Source organism: Cataglyphis hispanica, chromosome 6 (genome assembly GCF_021464435.1).
Source record: "Cataglyphis hispanica isolate Lineage 1 chromosome 6, ULB_Chis1_1.0, whole genome shotgun sequence".
NCBI classification, from domain to species: domain Eukaryota; kingdom Metazoa; phylum Arthropoda; class Insecta; order Hymenoptera; family Formicidae; genus Cataglyphis; species Cataglyphis hispanica.
The window spans coordinates 493,794-513,766 of record NC_065959.1 but is presented as its reverse complement, the minus strand read 5'-3'; the positions used below and the strand labels follow the sequence as shown (position 1 = coordinate 513,766).

The 19,973-nt window shown below is 32.6% G+C and overlaps 4 protein-coding genes across 4 annotated transcripts; 2 read left to right on the top strand and 2 right to left on the bottom strand.

Moving 5' to 3' along the window:
• Positions 1 to 1,866: 1,866 nt before the first annotated feature.
• Positions 1,867 to 6,486, bottom strand: LOC126850533 (alpha-tocopherol transfer protein-like). The gene is made up of 7 exons (XM_050593658.1): positions 6,366 to 6,486; positions 4,221 to 4,365; positions 3,750 to 3,909; positions 3,419 to 3,599; positions 2,660 to 2,845; positions 2,462 to 2,567; positions 1,867 to 2,206 (listed from the first exon to the last, which is right to left on the bottom strand). Exons 2-7 carry the CDS (start codon positions 4,357 to 4,359, stop codon positions 2,043 to 2,045), a joined length of 936 nt encoding a protein of 311 aa, XP_050449615.1. The 5' UTR covers positions 4,360 to 4,365; positions 6,366 to 6,486; the 3' UTR covers positions 1,867 to 2,042.
• Positions 6,487 to 7,750: 1,264 nt separating this feature from the next.
• LOC126850565 (uncharacterized) lies at positions 7,751 to 8,495 on the top strand. Its single transcript, XM_050593704.1, has 3 exons — positions 7,751 to 7,789; positions 7,894 to 7,982; positions 8,087 to 8,495. The coding sequence occupies exons 1-3, from the start codon at positions 7,751 to 7,753 to the stop codon at positions 8,493 to 8,495; spliced, it is 537 nt and encodes a 178-aa protein (XP_050449661.1).
• Positions 8,496 to 11,695: 3,200 nt separating this feature from the next.
• LOC126850564 (uncharacterized) lies at positions 11,696 to 13,571 on the bottom strand. The gene is made up of 3 exons (XM_050593703.1): positions 13,239 to 13,571; positions 12,640 to 12,954; positions 11,696 to 11,812 (listed from the first exon to the last, which is right to left on the bottom strand). The coding sequence occupies exons 1-3, from the start codon at positions 13,569 to 13,571 to the stop codon at positions 11,696 to 11,698; spliced, it is 765 nt and encodes a 254-aa protein (XP_050449660.1).
• A 923-nt stretch (positions 13,572 to 14,494) lies between these two features.
• Positions 14,495 to 15,145, top strand: LOC126850563 (uncharacterized). Its single transcript, XM_050593702.1, has one exon. It carries the CDS (start codon positions 14,495 to 14,497, stop codon positions 15,143 to 15,145), a length of 651 nt encoding a protein of 216 aa, XP_050449659.1.
• Positions 15,146 to 19,973: the final 4,828 nt, after the last annotated feature.

Genomic DNA, 19,973 nt, shown 5'->3' with positions numbered 1-19,973 from the left:
GAATTCGCGACGATATATGAAGATATAGATAAGCAAATAGGATCAAAATAGGCGCCAAGAAATTAAACAAAAGACTATATCAACAATAGAGTGCAAAGACGTAGAGTACGTAAATACATTCCTTGACTGTTTTTATTGTTCCCTGAACTGGCTCCAATTGTTTACGTTTCTTAAACGCGCCTGAGCGGAATGAAAAAAACAACTTTTCATTGACGAGTAGTAGAAAAAACGTGGTCAGACGCGTTTCGCGATTTCAACGCTCTTCAACAGTACGGGTGACAAATAAATCTCGTCTCTGACGCCGTATGAGGAATCAAAGTAGATTCAACAGAGACATTATTCGATGCATCATTAGCTTATTAAGTTAGTTAAGCGAGGACGAAAGAAGACAACGTTGTGCATCGCGACAGTCATAAGTTGCCTTTACGAATCGTTTTAGAGTCGCAATATTTTATTTTCTGCTTTGTGCTCCGATTTTTTTTTTCTACTTCAGCTTTCAGCGTTCAGCTTATAGCAATCTTTAAAGTTTTCTAATATTCTATTTTATAATATAGAAGAGTTTGATGATTCTTCGTTAACGCTTTTCTAACATTTAATAGTTGCTTTCTTTATGTTTCAATATTTTTGATTTACGTCTTCTAGAAATTTTGTTAACGCTTCGTTTTTCTCTTACGCTAGATTTACTCTTCAATTCATGGTTTGTTAACTCTCGTTTTACATTTTATTTTCACTAGAGTAGCGTTACATTTCCATCTAATACTAAACTGAAGAAACATTTGTAACAACCATTTTGAACAATTTTTATCTTTATAACACACACAGAAATATCGTTTTTTTAAATCTTCTGTGTGGAATAAGCTTTACTATAGAACAAAGTCCATATGAAAATGCATATGAGTAATATTTATATAATAATCATAATTTACGAGTATATGATATTTATTTATGAAAGACAAAATGCATTTTATGATCTTTAAGTTTATAAAATAAATTAACATAAATTGCCGGAATAAATTGATTTAGCTGTCAATCTAACAAAACGAGCTTAGACGTCTACTATTACATCGATAACCATATCTAGGTCATGCAAATTGCAGTGTGCGATGTTTTTATTTGATAATATAAAAATTTATCTTGTGCTATATATCAAAAAATACTTTACTCTATATTAAAAAATAAAATCATCTATTGATATTTTATACGCTCTTTTTCTAATATTTTTTAAAAGAATTAAAACATTTATTTAAAATTGAACTTTTTAATCTAATTCCTTTATTATTACATCAAATATCAAGTACGTTATATTTTTGAAACGTATAAATAAAACTCAAAATATAAAACAAATTTTTTATAATATATATTGCTATTGTAAATTACTCTTATTAAATATACATTTAAATATTATAGTAAAGCAGTGGACATTTTTTCATTTTTACTTGAAATTTATCAGATCAAATATCATGCATCTGACAACGATAAGTATAGAAGTATGTGGCGCTATCTCGAGACCAATGTCATCAAATAAGAAACAAATAAAAGATTATTGCCTCATTCGGTCATCGGGTAATAAACCGATATAGAATAATTAATTTAAAATAGAAGCTTGATGCAAACAAAAATAAAATTTTAATAAATGTACGATTTAAATTTTTCTCTTTTTTAATGCGAAAATAAAAAATTATGTTTCTAAATAATAAATTAATTTTTGTATTATATTTATATTACACTTTGCATTATATTTTTAAAAAGGAATATTAAATTAAAACTAAATTTTGCTATATATGACATATTTTATATTTTATTTTTATTTTATTTTAATTTTAATTTACATTTTTTTAAATATAAAATTATATAAAATTACTGCCAAAGCTATCATTACTATTATAAAAATTGCCATATACGATTTCTCATTTTTCTGCAAGTTGTCGAAAGCTCTATAATAACTATAATCTGCAATTTAATTGGAAATAAAAAATAATTTTAAAAATCAATAAAAGCTTTGACCCATTGATGTAAGAATATATTTTTGATAATAAAAATAATTAATCTATGTTTAATTTTCGGAATGAACCCTGTGTTCCTTCAAGTTCCATTAGAAGACGGGATGTCTTCGATTCTGGCAAACGAGCCTTCTCATTCGTACGACTCAGTTTCTCGTCCCGCAGAAACCAATCTCTGTTCTTTTCAATTTTTTCTTGCCACGCAGCTGTGCGGAGCATGTGAAAATAATATTATAAATCAACTGTCTAAGCTTGATAGAATCATGCATAAATATCTCGTAATTTCAATTTACTTATACATAACGTATCAAACTATTACAATTAATATATTTACTAATTATGATATTATTTTTTATTAAGCATTATTTTTTACAAAGTGCGAACAAACGCTTTATAATAATGAGAAACATTTTAGAAATGAATTAATTATAAATTGATAATAAATGAAAGATTATATTTACCATTTAATTCTTGAAACGTGCCTGCTTTGCCACCCCATTCGTTAGGAAGTATATCTTTATCCATATAAGCGTATAATTCCTCACCGTCGCCATTATGTATATGAAACTGCAAATATAAGAATTGTGTCGCGTATTTCCAATTTATTTTCATTTTTTAAATTGTACTTTATCATGACTTTGTATAAATTTTTGATTTACCTTCTGAATTAGTTTTTCTTTTAAGAGTGGATAAAGTATGTTGACAATATTGGTAATGAACGACGGTGCATTAAGAAAATGAACGCTAGACAATCGGAAAGGCATGCTATCTTGCACTGCCAACATCGCCCGTCTTACGATAGATTGTGTCGGAATAAATTTTGCAAAATGTGCCGTGCTACATCCCTAAAAAATTAATTTTTTGTAGAAAAATTGCGGGAGATTTATGTTATTAATGTTAAATATTTGATAATTAAAAATATGTGTGTGTGTGTGTGTGTGTATATAATTATATCAAAAATGATGAAAGTTAAAGACTTTAAAAGACGTTCTTTGATGCGATTTTTTTATATCTATTTTTCATTATAGACTTTGTAAATGAAACGCGATTTCATCTGCTTTTGACGTAACACAGTGGCGTAACTAAATGAGAGTGCACTCAATATACTTGACGTTTAAGTGCAACCTAGCCTTCTATATTTCATTCCCTAGCTCTATACCCAACCCTTTATATGCACTTTTTTCTTAAAGTATGAACAATATATTGTAAAAAAAGAAAAAATGTGACTATTTTATTAAAGCAAGAAATATTTATTTATTTATACTTGTTTTATATTTACTGGCTACCACTAGGCTAATGAATTTTAAGTTTCAAAACCCAGTGAGTCAAGGAATATTTAGCGTATAAATATATCTGTTGATAACTTCTATTTCTGATACAAAAAATTAAGCATAAAAAAAAAGTAGAGCAGTTCATACCTTAAGATCAATGATCATAATATTGGACAAGCAGGATTCCTCCCATAAACGAGCATCAAATATCATTAAAATACGTTTGACTATCGCTTGAAACGAGAATTTCTCCACGTTGGTGTCGCGTATCCGGAAGATGCTGACACGATATCCTTCTTCGGTTAACGATGGTAACACGAAGTAGTCTCTAATGAAAATATTTGTTTAAGAACGTTTATAACATTGTGAGAATTTATTTGAAACTTTCCGATTTGCTCCGAAACCCCAAGCGAGTATTCTAATAATTCTTTTTTAAAAATTATTCGGAATTGCGCGAAAAAATGTGAGATTTATTTACACTACGCCAACGGAGTCTTGAATATCCTGAGACAGCGGATCGCGAGGAGTGAAAAATTCCGGCAAAGATGTTCGAACGGTATAATATCTTTCCAGTATTAATTTACATCTCTCAACGCTGTTCTTGCAATTATAAAGAAATCGCCCCAGCTTGCCGTCATCTACAATCAGTAAAATCGTATACGTCATTTATATATATATTTTTTTTGTATAAAATGTCGCACGCTTTTGACATATATTCTTTATCTGATTTGATATAAATTGTTGTCAAGTACTTTATTTTCCTAATTTTTGATAAACATCAACTATATTTTTTGTTATAGATCTTATTGGAAAAAAATACACAAAGCTCTCAATAACTTGAATATTGTACTATTAGAAGATATTGCTATAGATAGTATCGAAATCATGCATCGTACTTTCGTTTCGATGATTAAAATAATTATGATTAAAATAATTTATGGACAAACACCTATGTGATTTGGCAAGTGCGGTTGCTTAGATAACCATTCTCGAAGAGCTTTGATATCCTGTTCTCTCATTTCCGGATCAGGTGGAAGCTGCTTGTCCATCCGTTTCTGTTGCGCCGATGTTGGTGGTAACAACGTCATAATTTTCTGAAACAACAACTAAATCGATATTGTTGTCACGATGCAGAGATTGCGGAATTTGATTAGAGAATAAAATTTCGGCAAAAAAAGAAACAAACCGATAATATGTACATTGTTACTCTGTTTATAATTTTTACACATATATTTTATTTTTTATTGTGCAGCGTGAATTTAAAACAATGAATTAAACAATTTTGATTTGCTACAGCACTGCAATTTTTTACTTTAAATAAATGCATGTTATTTCTTTTGGTATCAATGTGTTTGATGATATAAAAAATCTAATCTATTGTTTACTTTCGCACTTTTCTTATCAGGACAAGTAAATAGCATTAAGTCATATGTCTTTGTTTAGTTTTCTCGAATTTTAGCGAACAAATATTTAATTTCCAATTCCGAATGCCATTTGATGAACGGTTCTCATAACGCAAAAAAGAATTTAGAAGAGTATGAAAAAATACGTAAATATGTACTACATACTCTTTATCTATTTTAATACTGATATTTATGATTCTCATTTTTGTACTTTTTTGCAGCTTCATATTTCATTTGATTTGTCATAATGTCATAGCGTCATTTGTCATATTGCACAAAAAAACATATACATCCTTTATATTGTCTACATGTTATAGCATGATTTATTACCGTTGCGAAAAGATGACCTCATCTGTTCTCGGCGTCATGAATGATGTTTACCTCTTTAAAATATTTGCTTGAGAAACGAAGGTGCGGGAGTAATAGGAAATAACACACAGGTGAGTCAGGAAAAGGCACACGTGCGTGACACGAATTCGATCTCGCAGGCCCGTTCGAATTATTGGCGAATTTCGAACGCATTGTGTTTTTTTTTTTTGCGAAAGTTGATCGACAGCGTCGAATACCAATTAGAGAGTTCACAATCGGCCATTACAATTTCTCTTCGTTATTATCGTGGTATTGCACGACATTTGACAATTGACAAAGAAATGAAATGCCGATACTTTTGATATTTGCATTCCAATCTGCATGTATATGCTTTTCAGTTACAAGAGTTAAAATTAAATAAAATTGTTTCAACACTAATGGGTTGGGCTTTTAATGTGATTAAATATTTGTTTATTCGTCATTTACGTCATTTTGCATTAGAAGTGTAAGCATTAAAAAGCAATGCGGATGTCACTTCTAATTGTTGCAACTGAATAATCACGAATTTTCGCATTTTTAACAATCAATTTTATTAATGGGAAAAGAAAATGATATTGGCACTTGTAAATCGATCAATTGGTTTTGATCTCAGACCTTTTTTCCGCAAATTATAGTAACATTTAAAAGAAATTGAAATAAAAATATTATATAAAACTTATATAATATTAAAAAAACTGTTAATTTAAATTATAAATAATTTACTCCGAATTGTCGTTTGAATTTCAATTTTTTCATAATCGTATCATATAATAGAAATAACATTAAACCGATGAAAATTATTGAGTAAATGTAAAAGAAGTTTCACGTTGCAAAAGAAAAAAACCAGTTTTGGATTTTTGAAAATTAGCAACTATGGGTATATAATCATATAGGAAATAATAAAATAAAGTTGTAAGAATTAAAATAAATGATCATACATTTATTTTTTATTGATGAATCTAGAATGGATCTTTTTGTCTATAAGATCTATTAAATTACAATTCAGATATATATTAAATATTTTTAATGTAAAGTTTATGTGAAGTGAAGAAAACTATTTAAAAGTTTTTTGTATCTACCTTGTTATAATATCAATTTGAATAAATTTTAATAGATCAAATAACTTTTTCTCTCTCTCTTTCTATAAAATATATTCAGATTTTTATAAAATATATTTTCTCTAAAAAATTAAATTTACTGAAATTTTATAAATGAAAAAAAGTGCATAATTTTTATCATTCCGTATATTTACGAACCTAATGAAATGAGTCGTGTTTTGCAATCACTTATAAATTGAAAGAGGATAATTCAAGGATCAATCTCCAAGGTATTGTGATACTTACTTGTTTCTTATATAAATGTTGATACTAAATCGCAGCCAGAATATCGTGACGTTCGTGAAAATTTCATGCGTTGCACTGTGCAGCCCAGCTTGACGAATAAAGAAATACCTTCCACCGTTTCTGGCGTTCAGGATTTCTATCTGCTTGAAGGAGAGCGATTCCTCTCTTCCTCGTGGCAATATTTCAAGTTCCCCACCATAGAGATATCGTATACATATACTGCGTTACATAAGAAGAATGTCCAAGTGCACACATACATATGTGACACCCAATATGTGCGTGAACCTAAGTAGAAAATGCACACTGCTCGTCTTATTGTTTTCATAACGAAACTCAGCCAACGTGATCTGATTGCAATAACGATTGCTCAATTTCGATCATTGATCTCGCGTGAAAGTAGCGAGTTGTGAGAGATATTTTGAAACAAACGCGATCTGAAGAAAAATTATTCTTAAAATTCTTCTTTTATTACATAAACCTTTAACTTTATCAAAACTAATTTTTTATTTTTCTAACCATTCAGATTGAAATTCCGTTCGATTCTGATGAAATAAAATTGAAGCTTTTACTTAGCATGTGTATTATTGGAGTCATTGTTGATTTAGAATTACAAAAAAAAAAATAAGTTAAAGAAGTTGGCTGTAAACATTTCCTAATCATTATAACTTCTACAAAACTGGCTAAAAAATGATGAAATAGGCCAGAATCGCTAATATCCACTATTTATTTATGTCGTATTTTAAGCTGTTCGAATTTGACAGCATAACTTGTGATTAAGGTAATCAATGCACCATGCATTCGATTGCAAAAATTGCTATTTTGCTAAATTATACAAATGCGGAAAGTATTTCCCGAAAGAATATTTTAAAAGCCATATATTAACCTACTCGAGCAAGCATAAAATTATAACGATGAGTGCATATCAATAATTGATTGTGCAACGTTTGTCAAGATGCATAAAACGCGAGTGTATTTACTTGATTCTGAGACTTTGTATTTTGAACGATGTTCTCATTATACATGTATCAAAAAATTTGCTGTACTTCGAACGCTGCTAAAGTTTGCGGAATATTCAATCAAAATGGCTGTCGATTTATAAACAGGTGTAAATGAGCAAAATGCAATTAGCAGAATATTACTGAAATTTGCATTTCAAATATAAAAACGTGACACAGATGCAGCTGCATAATTCGATAATCTTTAACATCTCAAAATTATTTGAGAATCAACAATTGAAAGGTATGACGATTTGATGTAGCATGCAACTGATGAAAGATTTAATTACATTTTCTCGGTTGGAATCTATTGGAATTCATTGCATCACTGATTGACAGCTGACGGACGCGATGGCCAATGATTCTTTCTATACTTCACGTGTTACCGTGATGTCGTTATGTCGTCCTCCTAGCACAATTTATAGCAGTGTCATTATTAATAATTGCATTGGAAATTCCATCATTATATCTAGAAAAATTGGATTCAGCTGTCAAAGCATGAAACGTCGTTCTAAAAATCACAAAATGTAAAGTTTTCGTCGACTCGCGAAATGGTGGACTGCATTACCATATGCAACAGCGCCTGCATAGCATGTATCTGGTGCATTCTCTTTTCGGTATGGTACGACTTCGTAACAGCCAGCCAATCACTGACCCGTAAGAATATGCTAAAGCATATTCTACGTATTTCTTCGGCCAAATTAGCTTTTTTCTTTTTCTTTTTAGTTTTCCAAGATTCTCGAAAAATATTAGGAAAGTGGATTCGAGCGAGTGTTGCATACGGAGAAAGTCGATTGTGAAACACCGGAAAGCACATTCGCGTGATTTTCCGAAATGCGTGAAAACTGATTCAGTTCATGTACGACGATTTAGAAATTTTTCATGCTTCGAAGGCAATGACGAAGATCGACGAGAACATCGTTCGTGTCCCAGAAAAAAAGTATGCGATCGACCATTGGGAGAACATAGAAACGCATGTCGATGCTTAAAAAAGGATAGGAAAACTTCGCCAATATGTAACAAACCGGTCAAATGTTCGAATAATTGCAATAAGTCAGACAGTTTTTTGAACAGCACAAAGAGCAACGAAATTTTGGAACCAAATAAAAGCGAAATTATCTATAAAAGATCTTGAGGTATCTGACAGCATCTGTTTCTAAAAATCGAAAATAAACAAAGTGTGCAAATCAAATAAAATTATTAAATAATAATAGAGAATATATTAAACGTTTAATAGAACCGATAGCAATATTGTTAAATGCATAAAAATGCATATATGTAGACTTTGAAATATCCTAGCATTTATTAAGAAGAGCTTTTTATTCACATTTACAAGTGTGCAAAATAAAAATAAATACGCGACAACAAATAAAGCAAATTATGTTGAATATTATAATATTAATATTAATTTTATTATAATATTAATATTAATTTTAATATCTACGATATCTAGTGAGTTATATCGTTAATTTATTAACTTATCACAATTTATTAAGGATTTTCGGCAGCAGCAAGATTGCTCTCAAAATTCTGCTCAACATGATAATCACGTTTTCCGTTTATCGTATCTTTCTGAATAACAATATCTTTGAAAGGAGGTCGCGTCGAATTAACGTCAGAATCGTCAACAATTTGCACGACTTTTTGGACTGTTGAAAATTCCATTACGATTGTCGATTTCGTGTCATTTAATGTCTGAGAAGCTTCTGACATTTTTGTTTTTTCATTGAGCGCCCTTGCTTTTAGTCTATTTCTAAAATATAAATCTAATAAAACAATGACGTATAATAATATTAATAAAATAAGAAATATACAAAAAAAAAAAAAAATTAGAAAAAGAGTAGTATATATAGAAAATGCAATCACGGAAGTGGCATTTTTCTTCCTCTCTTCTTCTGATATTCCGCCAAATATCTCAAACTCTTAGATTTTTTCTTTTGATCATTTTTCTTTTTGCTTTCGCGACCACCGTTTTTATTGGAATTGCTGACAATGTTAACGTCACCATTGCCATTAAAATTTGATTTTCCTAACTTTCTAGCAGTTCGTAAGCTTTTCGATCTTTTTAAATCAGCTTTTGATTGACGAGCACTTTCCCTGGCGCAACAACGGTGGCCTTGATATTGCCACCTAAAATGCGAAATTATTAATGCGATGGCGTAATCATAACTCGCATAATATTGTAAATTTTATTAATATTTTAATAGATTAAAATTTAAATAAGAAAGTAATGCGGAACGGATCATTACCATACTGCACAGGTCGTGACTGTGGAACTGAACATAAAAATACAATTCAGCACCGTTAAAGCTATTAGCGGTTCCAGCATGATTTGCCAACATTTTCCCTCGTTTTCTCGATTACAGAAACGGTTTATCGTCCGCGAACCCTTCTTATCAGATGCAACTCCTACTATTAATTTTTTTTTTTGAAATTTTTAACGAAAAACAAGACAAATATATTCACTTTTAACAATAACAGACTGCCATTTATGCAAATTTGATCAAATTCGATATTTTGCGATTACGAGTATCGCAATGTTCAGAGTGAGTTAAAGTACTAAACACAATTTTTACTTTTGCCTATATTTGCTTCATAAATTATTTATACATATATTCAAAAATATGTGCAAAGAAATAATCTAATTAAATTTAAACAGAAATTATCTCTTCTTCTTGAAACAATTTTTATATATTATTCGAACTTTTATACAATATAGTTATACATTACACAAAGAATCTAGTAGTGATCTTTAAATTTATCCACGTGACATATTCTTCAAAATCCGTCAAAGACGTCTCGTTTGCGAAATCGGCAGGTGACGATCAGGGATCGGAAAGGGAAGATATGCAGGAAATGCGTACAGATTACCATAGCTGTTGACAGGGGAATCAGCCAATCAGTAACCCCGCTATGCCGTAGACCTTCTCTCGACGGGAGTCCTCCAGGGGGACCCTTTTTGGACACCGGGACGCACAATGTGACACCGTAACCGCAATATAAAAACGCTGGTCTCGAGATCCCCCGATCCGCGCATCTGTGTGACGTAATATAATGATGATATTACGGCTTTCTCTCCCCTATCCTTCGTTTGCGGATACGAAGCGATTCTCGATACCACAATGCGAGAAATCGACGGACCACCCTGGACGATCGTGCGCGTCACCACCTGTGGCGAACGTGCGTTTGCTGATTTATTTATTTATTCCTACGTTGTTGATGACGATTAGTGCCATTAAACGCGAAAAATGAGCGAGTTTGCGAGGATTTAAAATCAGTGATTTATATGAAACCAAAGAAAAAAAGAATCATGAAATCCAAAGATTAAAACATTATCGATGATGATAGACTTAGATGGAGGAGCAAGAAATATTTCTAACTCGAAAATTCTTTTTAATCAAGACACCGCAAGCTCTTTTATATATTATTCTCGATTTTATTCACGTCGAATCGTGCGAAAAAATCTCGATTTTACGCGTCTTCCAAGTGATTCGTGAATTATCGCCGCTCTTTCATCCCTAAAACGGGCCCGATCTCGCGCGTCGAGATCCTTTCCTCAGCTCAAGAACCGTCCCACGTATAATAATATCGCGGTCACTTGTCGCTCCATTCATCAGCGACCGCAGGCTTCTCTTTAGTACGGGAAAACGAGTAGCTTTTCACTCACCGCCGCGAGACCGCTCCTGCTCGTCACGCTATTTCCTCGCGTGTATGTCGAGAACGTGTTCATTCTTCGTGGCGTCCTAATTTATTGGCTAGTGTCATTGTCACCGTTCTTAAACGCGCGACCACACAGAATGCGAACGACACCTTTATGAACTCCCACGCCATTCACGATTACGAAACCGCCCATGCATTTTCTTACCCCGCGACTACGTATTGTGCGTCCGTATGCTCTTTCTACGCACCGATAATCGCGACACATTTATCCTTCTTTCTTTGTACGTCCAACTTTATACGTCAAATCATAGGACATCGCGGACGACGTTCGCGGGACATTCGTGATTCGCCGACTGTGACGACCTCGAGAGAATTCTCTTCACAATGCCGAGAAAATATGGGGACAGTTTGAAATTTTTCAAGTATTCTCGAAATCGCTTGTAACAACGTAGCGTGAACTCAAAAAAGTATCATTCGTATCTCTGATGATTAATTTAATAGTGGACGAATTTTTTTTCTACTGGAAGAAGAAAAATTAAACTAAATAAAAATGATATTTAATGTTGTCGAAAAATGTATAAGATATAAATTATCATGCATTTCTTTATTTGTGCAAAAAACTTGTGTAAAAATCATTTTTTTGCATATGCGCCTTTATTTATATTTTTGATTGATCTAGATTACAAACATAAAGATTGCAAAGTAGTTGTGAATTTCGACGTCCGACAAGTCACTGTAGCTTTCTCTATTCTTCGATGAACAAGTTGGCCGCTCACCGATACAAAGGAAAGACTGGAAGAAATTAGCAGCAATTACGATAATGCCGTAGAATTCAGCAATGCGGTCTCTAGAGGCACGCTATGTGATCGATTGTCGTAAGGCCTATTGAGACTTTGTACAACAAGGAAAGGAGTCACGAGGAAGATAGAAAATAGTCCCGAACGAGGTGCTCATCTGGCGAGCCGTAACGAAACAATTTTACACGGTTGGTCGGTCGGAAAGGATGAATGAACCGGGCGTATATTGAGTTTCGCACATCTCTACACATTCACGCCTATCGTGAATTCCATTTACATAGTCATTGAGGAAATTCTGGTCTTTTCTTCAGAATGTCATCAACGTGGCTACCAAATAACCCGATCCAGATTCATGATATTCATGTTCTTTAAAGTTCCGGAAAATTTTTCGAGTTGCACTGATTCTCAATTTGCTGTTTCAATTGACATCACAAATATTTTTTTTTCTGTAAACTCTAATGAAATAAACGCATTTTTTACATAAGTGTTAAATAAAATGAAAGAAACATAAATTTATAAAATTAAATGTGCAAAATATGAAACATGAGAAAACATATTGAAATCAATATAAAATATAAAATATGGAAAATATTGAAATTAGTGGTCCTATTTTTTTCATTAGATTTTTACATAATTTAGTTACATTAGATTTTTATTTTAAATTATTTAATATGATTTATAACGCAAACAAAATATATAGATATGTTGACCATTGTAATATTGTTAAGCTATTATTTTTTTTTTCTTTTTTTGCTTGTTATTATTGTTATTTATGTTATTTTTGTTATTTTTGTTATTTGACACTTTTGCCGATTGTTTTACAATTTCCTCCGATTTGTTCGGATTGTGAACATTTTCTACAATTAAATCGGCAACGGGTTGCGATGGTGCAACTGCAGGTGTAGGCTTATGTGTAGGTAACAACGTTGGCGGTTTGGGTGTTCTTAATTCAAGTTCGACGTTTCTATTTTTTTGTTCAGAATCTTCCGCTTTCTTTTTTATTCTTAGTAAGAAGATACTTTGATTGCCCTCTGTTATGTGATTACTGTACACTTCTTGAGACCCTGAGACAAAGTTCGGATAAACCGTGATGCTCTTGCATTGATGGCTATCCTGTTCATCTCTGCACGATCCGACCTACAGGAATTTGAATCACATATTATTTTTCGGGAAACGGATTAAAATTATAATTAAAAATTATCTTAATACTTTTTTATTCCATTTTAATTCTTTTTTTTACTATAAATTTTTTTCTCAATAAAAATGTATTGAAAATATTGAGAGTTTACATACATAAAATTTTTAAAAAATTAAAATTTTTTCTGGCTTACAATATATATGAATCGAAACATTGATCTGTTTTTTATGAAGTGACAAATTATTAAGTTCTTAAAATTTAAAGAAACAGGATGAGGACAAACCTTATAGCCGATTGTTTGTGCCTTATAAGGAAGTTCCTTCTTTTCATTGAGACGGAATGCCGACTGGACGCGAAATACAATGCGATCATCACAATTTGCGTTGATTATTTTAGGACCTCTTGTGCTTGTCGGTCTTTGAATTTCAACACAATCGCAAGGTGGATCCCATTCTGCCCGTTTCTTTTTTTGTCTATTTTTATCCTTTTCTAATCTAATGATGAGCTGATTGCTAATCATCTCTGCCCCGATCTCTTGATAATATTTTGAATCGGCATTCTTAGCAAGTGTAGATGACAAGGATGACAGATTGGACATTGAAGGACAGAGGCACATATCTTGTTAAAATGTTTTAAGATGATCTTATAATATAAATATCTGCATTTCTTATTAGAAAAATATTATTTATCTCAATAAGCGTTAAATTCCAAGCAACAAGGACTAATTCTTAAGTATAGTTTTAATCAAAACCTGTTTTTAATTAATAAAAACCTGTTTTTATATTTACTTTTATTGTTAGAAGACTTCATTTTCACTTGCAATTTAAAGTTTGCGGGAAGTAATTTTTATTGAAGGTAAAACATATTTATTTATTTAATGTCCCATTTTTGAAGATGTGGTTATGATTTTTTATAGTTTGCTAAAATCGATTCATCAATCAGGCATATTCATTACACATCAAAAAACAAATTCATGTCAGAGCCATGCCTTTTTCAACAAATCATTAACATGTCATTATCCCAATATAACTCGACCTAAATTTACTCAAATTTCATATTCCATCATGTGATCCGACAAGCTCAGTTATTTTCATATATAATGAAACAGAAATAACAAGAATGATTGTGACAACTTACAACTGCGGCTGTCCTAAGAAGCCTTCATTGATCGCTGAATCAGTCAGATTGCAAGCACCTTGTTCGCCTTGCTGCTTTCGTCCATCCGATTCTTCGTATCAATCGCGAGGACACGCAACTCAACGTTACGTGCAATCCAGAATTGTCGAAAAACCAAAACGCAAAGACAAAATTTCCTGTCGCAGTTATTTAAAAAATTCTCGTTATGCTCCGTCATATCCAGAGAATATTCCATGCTTATCATCGATCCTTCCTCAATGTCCCAATTGTTGTCCAATAAATATATCGAGGACCTCTTCACGAAGACCGATAAGTGCTATAACAACTTCTTCCACATCGAAAGATAGCATGAGCAAGCAGTCTTCGAGGAGCAGAAGCGAATCGAGGTTGAAGAAAAACGAAATGTCAAATAAGGAACAGAAAGCTCCGACTGACAAAATTGTATCGGAGATTGTTAAAAAAGGACAACCGTACAAAGAAATTGAAGCTGTCATCAATAACAATCGTGTCATCATCAGGATGCACAAGGAATCGATTAAAGAAGAGTACGATCCTCCGTGCGAATGCGTCGGCCAGGTAGTCGCAAAGGAATCGGAAGACTTAAAAAAATGCGATAACGGCGTCGCAATCGACATGGCCAATGGAAGTTTGGAACTCTGTCGTACTTCTCGGGAAGATCCGTCATCGATGAAGGAGACTGCATGTCGTACGGTCATGTTGTATCCGAATGTAAAAGAGGACGATCACATTTCTGCAGCTTCGCGCCTGGAAAATGCGAAAGATAGAAGATCGAAAAGACTAATTGATCTGGAAGAGAATCCGAATATATTCTTATTAAGAATCAGAAAGCACTGCGAATATAGCGGCGATAAAAAGCAGAAGATTGATCTTGAGTTCCGAACACCGCGACCGTGGTTACCTAGGAAGCAGGATAAGAAAAAAGATCTCACAGGCTTGTCTGAGAACTTAGAGGAACAGGAAGATAAAATTGAAAAAAACGTAGACGAGCAGATCGACATTTACAAAGAAGCAGATGAGGAGAATAACGAATAAAAAAGATAAATTTTATAAAAAAATGTCGGAACACTTATTTACTTTTTTTGCTTTTAATTTTTAATTTTTAATAACATAACATTCTATCATCTCTGTAATATTATACATCTGTATATAATAGTAGCATTCTTTAAAATATCTCTGCGTATACAAAAGTTTTTTTTTTTAACTGGAAACAAAAAGAAAATTTTAATAAAAAGACACAGTAAAAAATAAATATTACAAAAAATACTAAAAATTTTAATTCTATCTCGTGTTACTTCTAATTTCAATTAATAATAATAAATAGAATTACCAGAAGAAAATTTTCGCTTAACTATCGAATCAAAATATTAAATAATTCTCAGTTTTCACTTTTTGAGAAATTGAAAACAGACAATGACGTTACATGATTATTTTCTGTATGGATTTTAAGAGAAACTATACAATAAAAGGTCCATTGCATATTCTCTCGAGATTAATCTTTCTTAGACTATCAATATGATACAGATTAATGTGTGTCGAATTAAATTTCCGGAACGTACGAGAATAAAGAGTTCGGTAGTCAACGGCTCTACTGAGGTTTTCATTGTATGCGCTTAATTTGTTTCGGATCAGGTATATAATTTCAGAATGATAGGGACATGAGTTCTTACAAAATACTGCGACAGGTGCCGAACGCCGCTTTGTTTGGAATAATATCTTTTGTTGGTTCTCAGATTAATCTTGAAAATTTCCGCATACTTATTATATGTTTAAAACTTTTATATATTTATTAATTAAACTTTCTATATTTCTGAAGATAATTATTATACTGACAATATAATATTATTATTATTGATTTTAATATCGGGTATCAAAGATATTAATTTTAAAGAAAAAAATAAAATGTTTTAAAACAAATTAATTGCAGTTATAATTTATTGCATTATTACAAAACTCTTGCAAGTTTTATATTTTTATTAATAGGAAATCGATAGCTAGTTAATAAAAGTATTTATTATTAAAAGTAAATCCAATAAAAATGGGTCAACGATATATTTTCGATATAAGAGCGACGTACATAAAATCTAATCTTGTAGTCGCAACACAAACGTAATCGAGGGACGAGAAACGTCGCTGCGGAGAAAATTGCCGTGCATCGCACTCTTTATTCCCGAAGATGTTCAAACGAAGTGCCCCAGAACGCGGAAGAAAGAGATCTTGAAAAATCTACGGATCGATTCTCACGACTCGACGCTCGGAGTCAGGTGCGCCCGTGAATGGACTTCTGGCTTTCATTCATCTCTCCTTGGAGATTCGAATAGCCACCCGCCCACACTAAGGCCCCCATTTTTTGACGCCCGACAGTCTCAGAAGAATGGGAAGGATAATGGAGAAGAAAAAAGAAAGACGATGATTCCTCAGTGAAGAGTACGCGACCCGAAATCGAGCCGTTCCATTGACGCATATAATGATAAGCCGAAGACTTTGAGCACCGTGATTTTTCAATCGATCCAATATGCTTTTCATGGTCTTGGATTTATTAATGCTCGGATTTAAATGAGAAATTGTATGATTCGGTGGACGCCAATGTGTCTCGTGACGTAATTTAAGAGATGTAGGTTTTTAAACGAGCATCCCAGCATCCGAAAGCTAACATTTGCTAACATAGTCAGTAAATCATAATACAATCTAGATGATTTCTTTGATGAAGCAGTTAATGCACAATAAATTTTAAATAAAATATCTTAAATTTTTTTACTCTTAAGATTTTTTATTTTTTGTTTATAGAACAATATTTTAACTTGCTGTTTTCGACTAATTATTTTCAATAAATGTATTTTTTTTTTTTTAATTTAAATTTGTAACAATTTTCCAAAAACAAATGTGTAGTAGATGTCATAAATGTATAACTAGTCACTAAATGATCATTAAATGAGTTCTAAGTAGGAACCACTCAAACGAATTATGTCTACATACTAATGTATACCTATTCATGATTAAATTTAATAATGAATTCTAAATAGCAATGCTTACAATAACTAACAGCTAGCTTTTGACAAATGCTACATAAGCGTGCACGGGATCTAACAAGCGCGACAAATAGTCTCTATATGAACACATGTAAAAGCCGCTCCTCGTTGTAACGAGGTAGAATGAGGCGTACTTCCGTCTAGCATGAATGGGCCTTTTTAGTAAATATGTCAGTCAAAGTCTCTCAATTTCTTTTTTTAACAACACAATTAATAATTGTTAATAATCGCAGTAAGAAATAGAAAAAAATTAATTAAAAAATATATTGTAGGAGAAATTTTCGATATATCGTGTTTTGCCATAGTAATGGATACACAGAGATCTATATATCAGAAAGTCAGCGGCGCCCCGGGTGTGCTTCCCGGTGAGCGCGAGAATACGCTCGTCCTCTGCGTAGTCTGAAAAAGTGCGTGTGATCCATGCGGGACATGTAGAAGCGGAATATGTCGCGCAAGGCAGGAGGGAAGGTGGACCGGCTATAAGGGGCACCTAAACGCTTTTTAAAACCGGGTCGGGAGAATTCGTATCGAGTGTCAGAACGCGCAACAATGACGCGGGCAAACATTCCGACATATACAGGCCCACCCGCGGCGTGCGTTGCTGCGCGAAAGACACGGTCGACACAGATGATATTTGGACGCGCATCGACCGGAGGAGGCGAGAAGAATGAACGGCGACGACGGAAAACGGAAGAATTTGTATTCGATGACAGCGATTTCCTCGGCGCGACAGCTATTACGACGGGGATTACGAATCGTTTTCAACGATTGTAAATTCGGTTCAGGTAGAGAGCGATGTAAATACTACTCGCGATAACTGAATCCAACTGTCATACGAAATATACGAATATACACAATGTTTTATGATTGTAATAGACAATTTGATCAATTAGTGAAAAAACAACATTATAAAAAGACTGACTGAAACTTTAGACAAAGTATCTGCAGCTTTTTTTGTCTAAATTTGCAAACAGAATGTTGTTTGAATGTTCAGACTCTTTTGAACTTTCAGAAAAACGACTCTGTGATTAAGACAGATTATCTGAAATTTCTTTCAGACACCTAGATCTAAAAATTCAGATAAAAATATGTCTGAATTTTTAGAAAATTATTTACAGTGAACAGGTTGCTGTATTCTGTATGTTCATTTTCAGCTATTATCCAGCTTTAATGTTGAAAATAAAAAAAAAACTGTTAAATTGGATATAGAAAAGTTATTATAATTTGAATAAATTTGTGAAATTTTTATTCTCCTTTTGCGTCTCTCTATAAAAATAGATTTAAGATAAAACAATTCTTTTGTATTGACAGAAAACTACAACATTAGCGGCAGTAAACGTATCTCTTCGTGTCAAATGGTGACTTAATGATGATAAACTATGTAATCTGAGATTAAGGTAGGTGTAATCCGGACTGTAATCCAGTCGCATTTAAGCAATCGTTTAGCCTAAAGCCAACCTCCGATAATAAGATATACGACAGACCGGATTGATGGTGAACTACCTGTAAGGGACGGTAAAAGAAAAAAGAGAGAAAAAGGAGAATAAAGTGAGAGGAACGTTAGCTTGGAAAGTAAAATTTAAAATCAATACATTTTTGATACTTATCATTTTTTTTTTTTTTAATTGAAAATTGAAAAGACAAAATTAGGCAAAAATATTTATCTGAAAGAAAGTAAAAATCGCTTATTAAGAAAATGTTTGAAAAGTTTTGCACCCTCGGAAAAGAACTGAAATCCAGCATAGTGAATAAAGAGAGAAAAAGAGAGAGAGAAACATAGCGGGGAGAAAGATTCATGCTCTAGAGAAAGAACTTTAGAGGGCTCGCAGTCATATATCTGTAGGACAGTAGGGGGGTGTCAACGAGCTTGGACGAATGTCCCAGCGGGGTTTCCTCTATCGAAAACTCTGCTACCGAAAACTCTCCGTGTGAGAATCTGACACACTTAACGTTAAGCTACCGCAGCAGCTCCCGGATTATTCAATCTCGCCAATTGCGATCTCGAATCCGTGTTATGGATGTTTCTTATAATCCGTTTTAGATCCTTATGTGGTTCGTTTAATTAGATTTAAAATTAAAAAAACAAATTAAAAATGCCGAAACGATAATTTTCATTTCAATGGAAATAATAATTAAAAGAAAAAAATACGTTAAACGAATTAAGTTCAAGTAGAGATAATAAAATTGTATTCTTTTCTACATTCTAAACAATCTCTTTCTTTTCTTCTTTTTTTTTTATGAGTTATGTAAAATAAGAAGCAAATTATATAATATCATTAACTTTTGGAATGTGTATTCATGGAACAGATATTTTGCAGACTATCACAAAATTTTAATAGTAATAAAAACGAAAAGCTCGAACAAAATATATGCAGAGTTTTTGAAAAATATTAATCGCGGCCAACTTTTCAATCCCTCAGTTTACCCTTTCGTATTTCCCTCGAAATCACAGACGCAACCGCGAAACATCCCATAAAAACGTATTGTAATGAAAAAAAGGCGGCAAAAGAGTACGGACACAAACACGCGTATGGTAACCGTACGTGCGTTTTCGAGAACGAAAGGGCGCAGCCCACTGTTCTTCCCCCTACGTGCTTTACAGCGCATCGTATAAACGAGCAAGGGGATTCTCTATTATTTGAGGGGTTACAGTTGGTGACGCCATCTTGAATTCAATCGCCGGGAAAATGGTGGTGGTCCTGATAGTAACGTTGATGGACGCGTTATATTGCTGCTTGATTTAAATATGTATTCATTTGGGTGAAAAATAGTACGGGGATTTGCCGAAAAAAATTATTGCAATTACTATTTTTAGCTGAACTATAAGTAGCATC

Bases quoted from the DNA above. Each gene is read 5' to 3' on its own strand.
- LOC126850533 (XM_050593658.1), bottom strand. From the start codon at position 4,359: ATGACGTTGTTACCACCAACATCGGCGCAACAGAAACGGATGGACAAG. The intron at 3,910-4,220 runs GTGTTTGTCCAT...TACTGATTGTAG, and splicing joins GCACTTGCCAAATCACATAG to ATGACGGCAAGCTGGGGCGA. The intron at 2,568-2,659 runs GTAAATCAAAAA...TTATATTTGCAG, and splicing joins AAGAAAAACTAATTCAGAAG to TTTCATATACATAATGGCGA.
- LOC126850563 (XM_050593702.1), top strand. From the start codon at position 14,495: ATGTCAAATAAGGAACAGAAAGCTCCGACTGACAAAATTGTATCGGAG.
- LOC126850565 (XM_050593704.1), top strand. From the start codon at position 7,751: ATGTCGTTATGTCGTCCTCCTAGCACAATTTATAGCAGT. The intron at 7,790-7,893 runs GTCATTATTAAT...CAAAATGTAAAG, and splicing joins CTAGCACAATTTATAGCAGT to TTTTCGTCGACTCGCGAAAT. The intron at 7,983-8,086 runs GTACGACTTCGT...TTTTCTTTTTAG, and splicing joins TGCATTCTCTTTTCGGTATG to TTTTCCAAGATTCTCGAAAA.
- LOC126850564 (XM_050593703.1), bottom strand. From the start codon at position 13,571: ATGTGCCTCTGTCCTTCAATGTCCAATCTGTCATCCTTGTCATCTACA. The intron at 12,955-13,238 runs GTTTGTCCTCAT...AAATTCCTGTAG, and splicing joins CACAAACAATCGGCTATAAG to GTCGGATCGTGCAGAGATGA. The intron at 11,813-12,639 runs GTAAAACAATCG...AATTTCTTCCAG, and splicing joins CGAACAAATCGGAGGAAATT to TCTTTCCTTTGTATCGGTGA.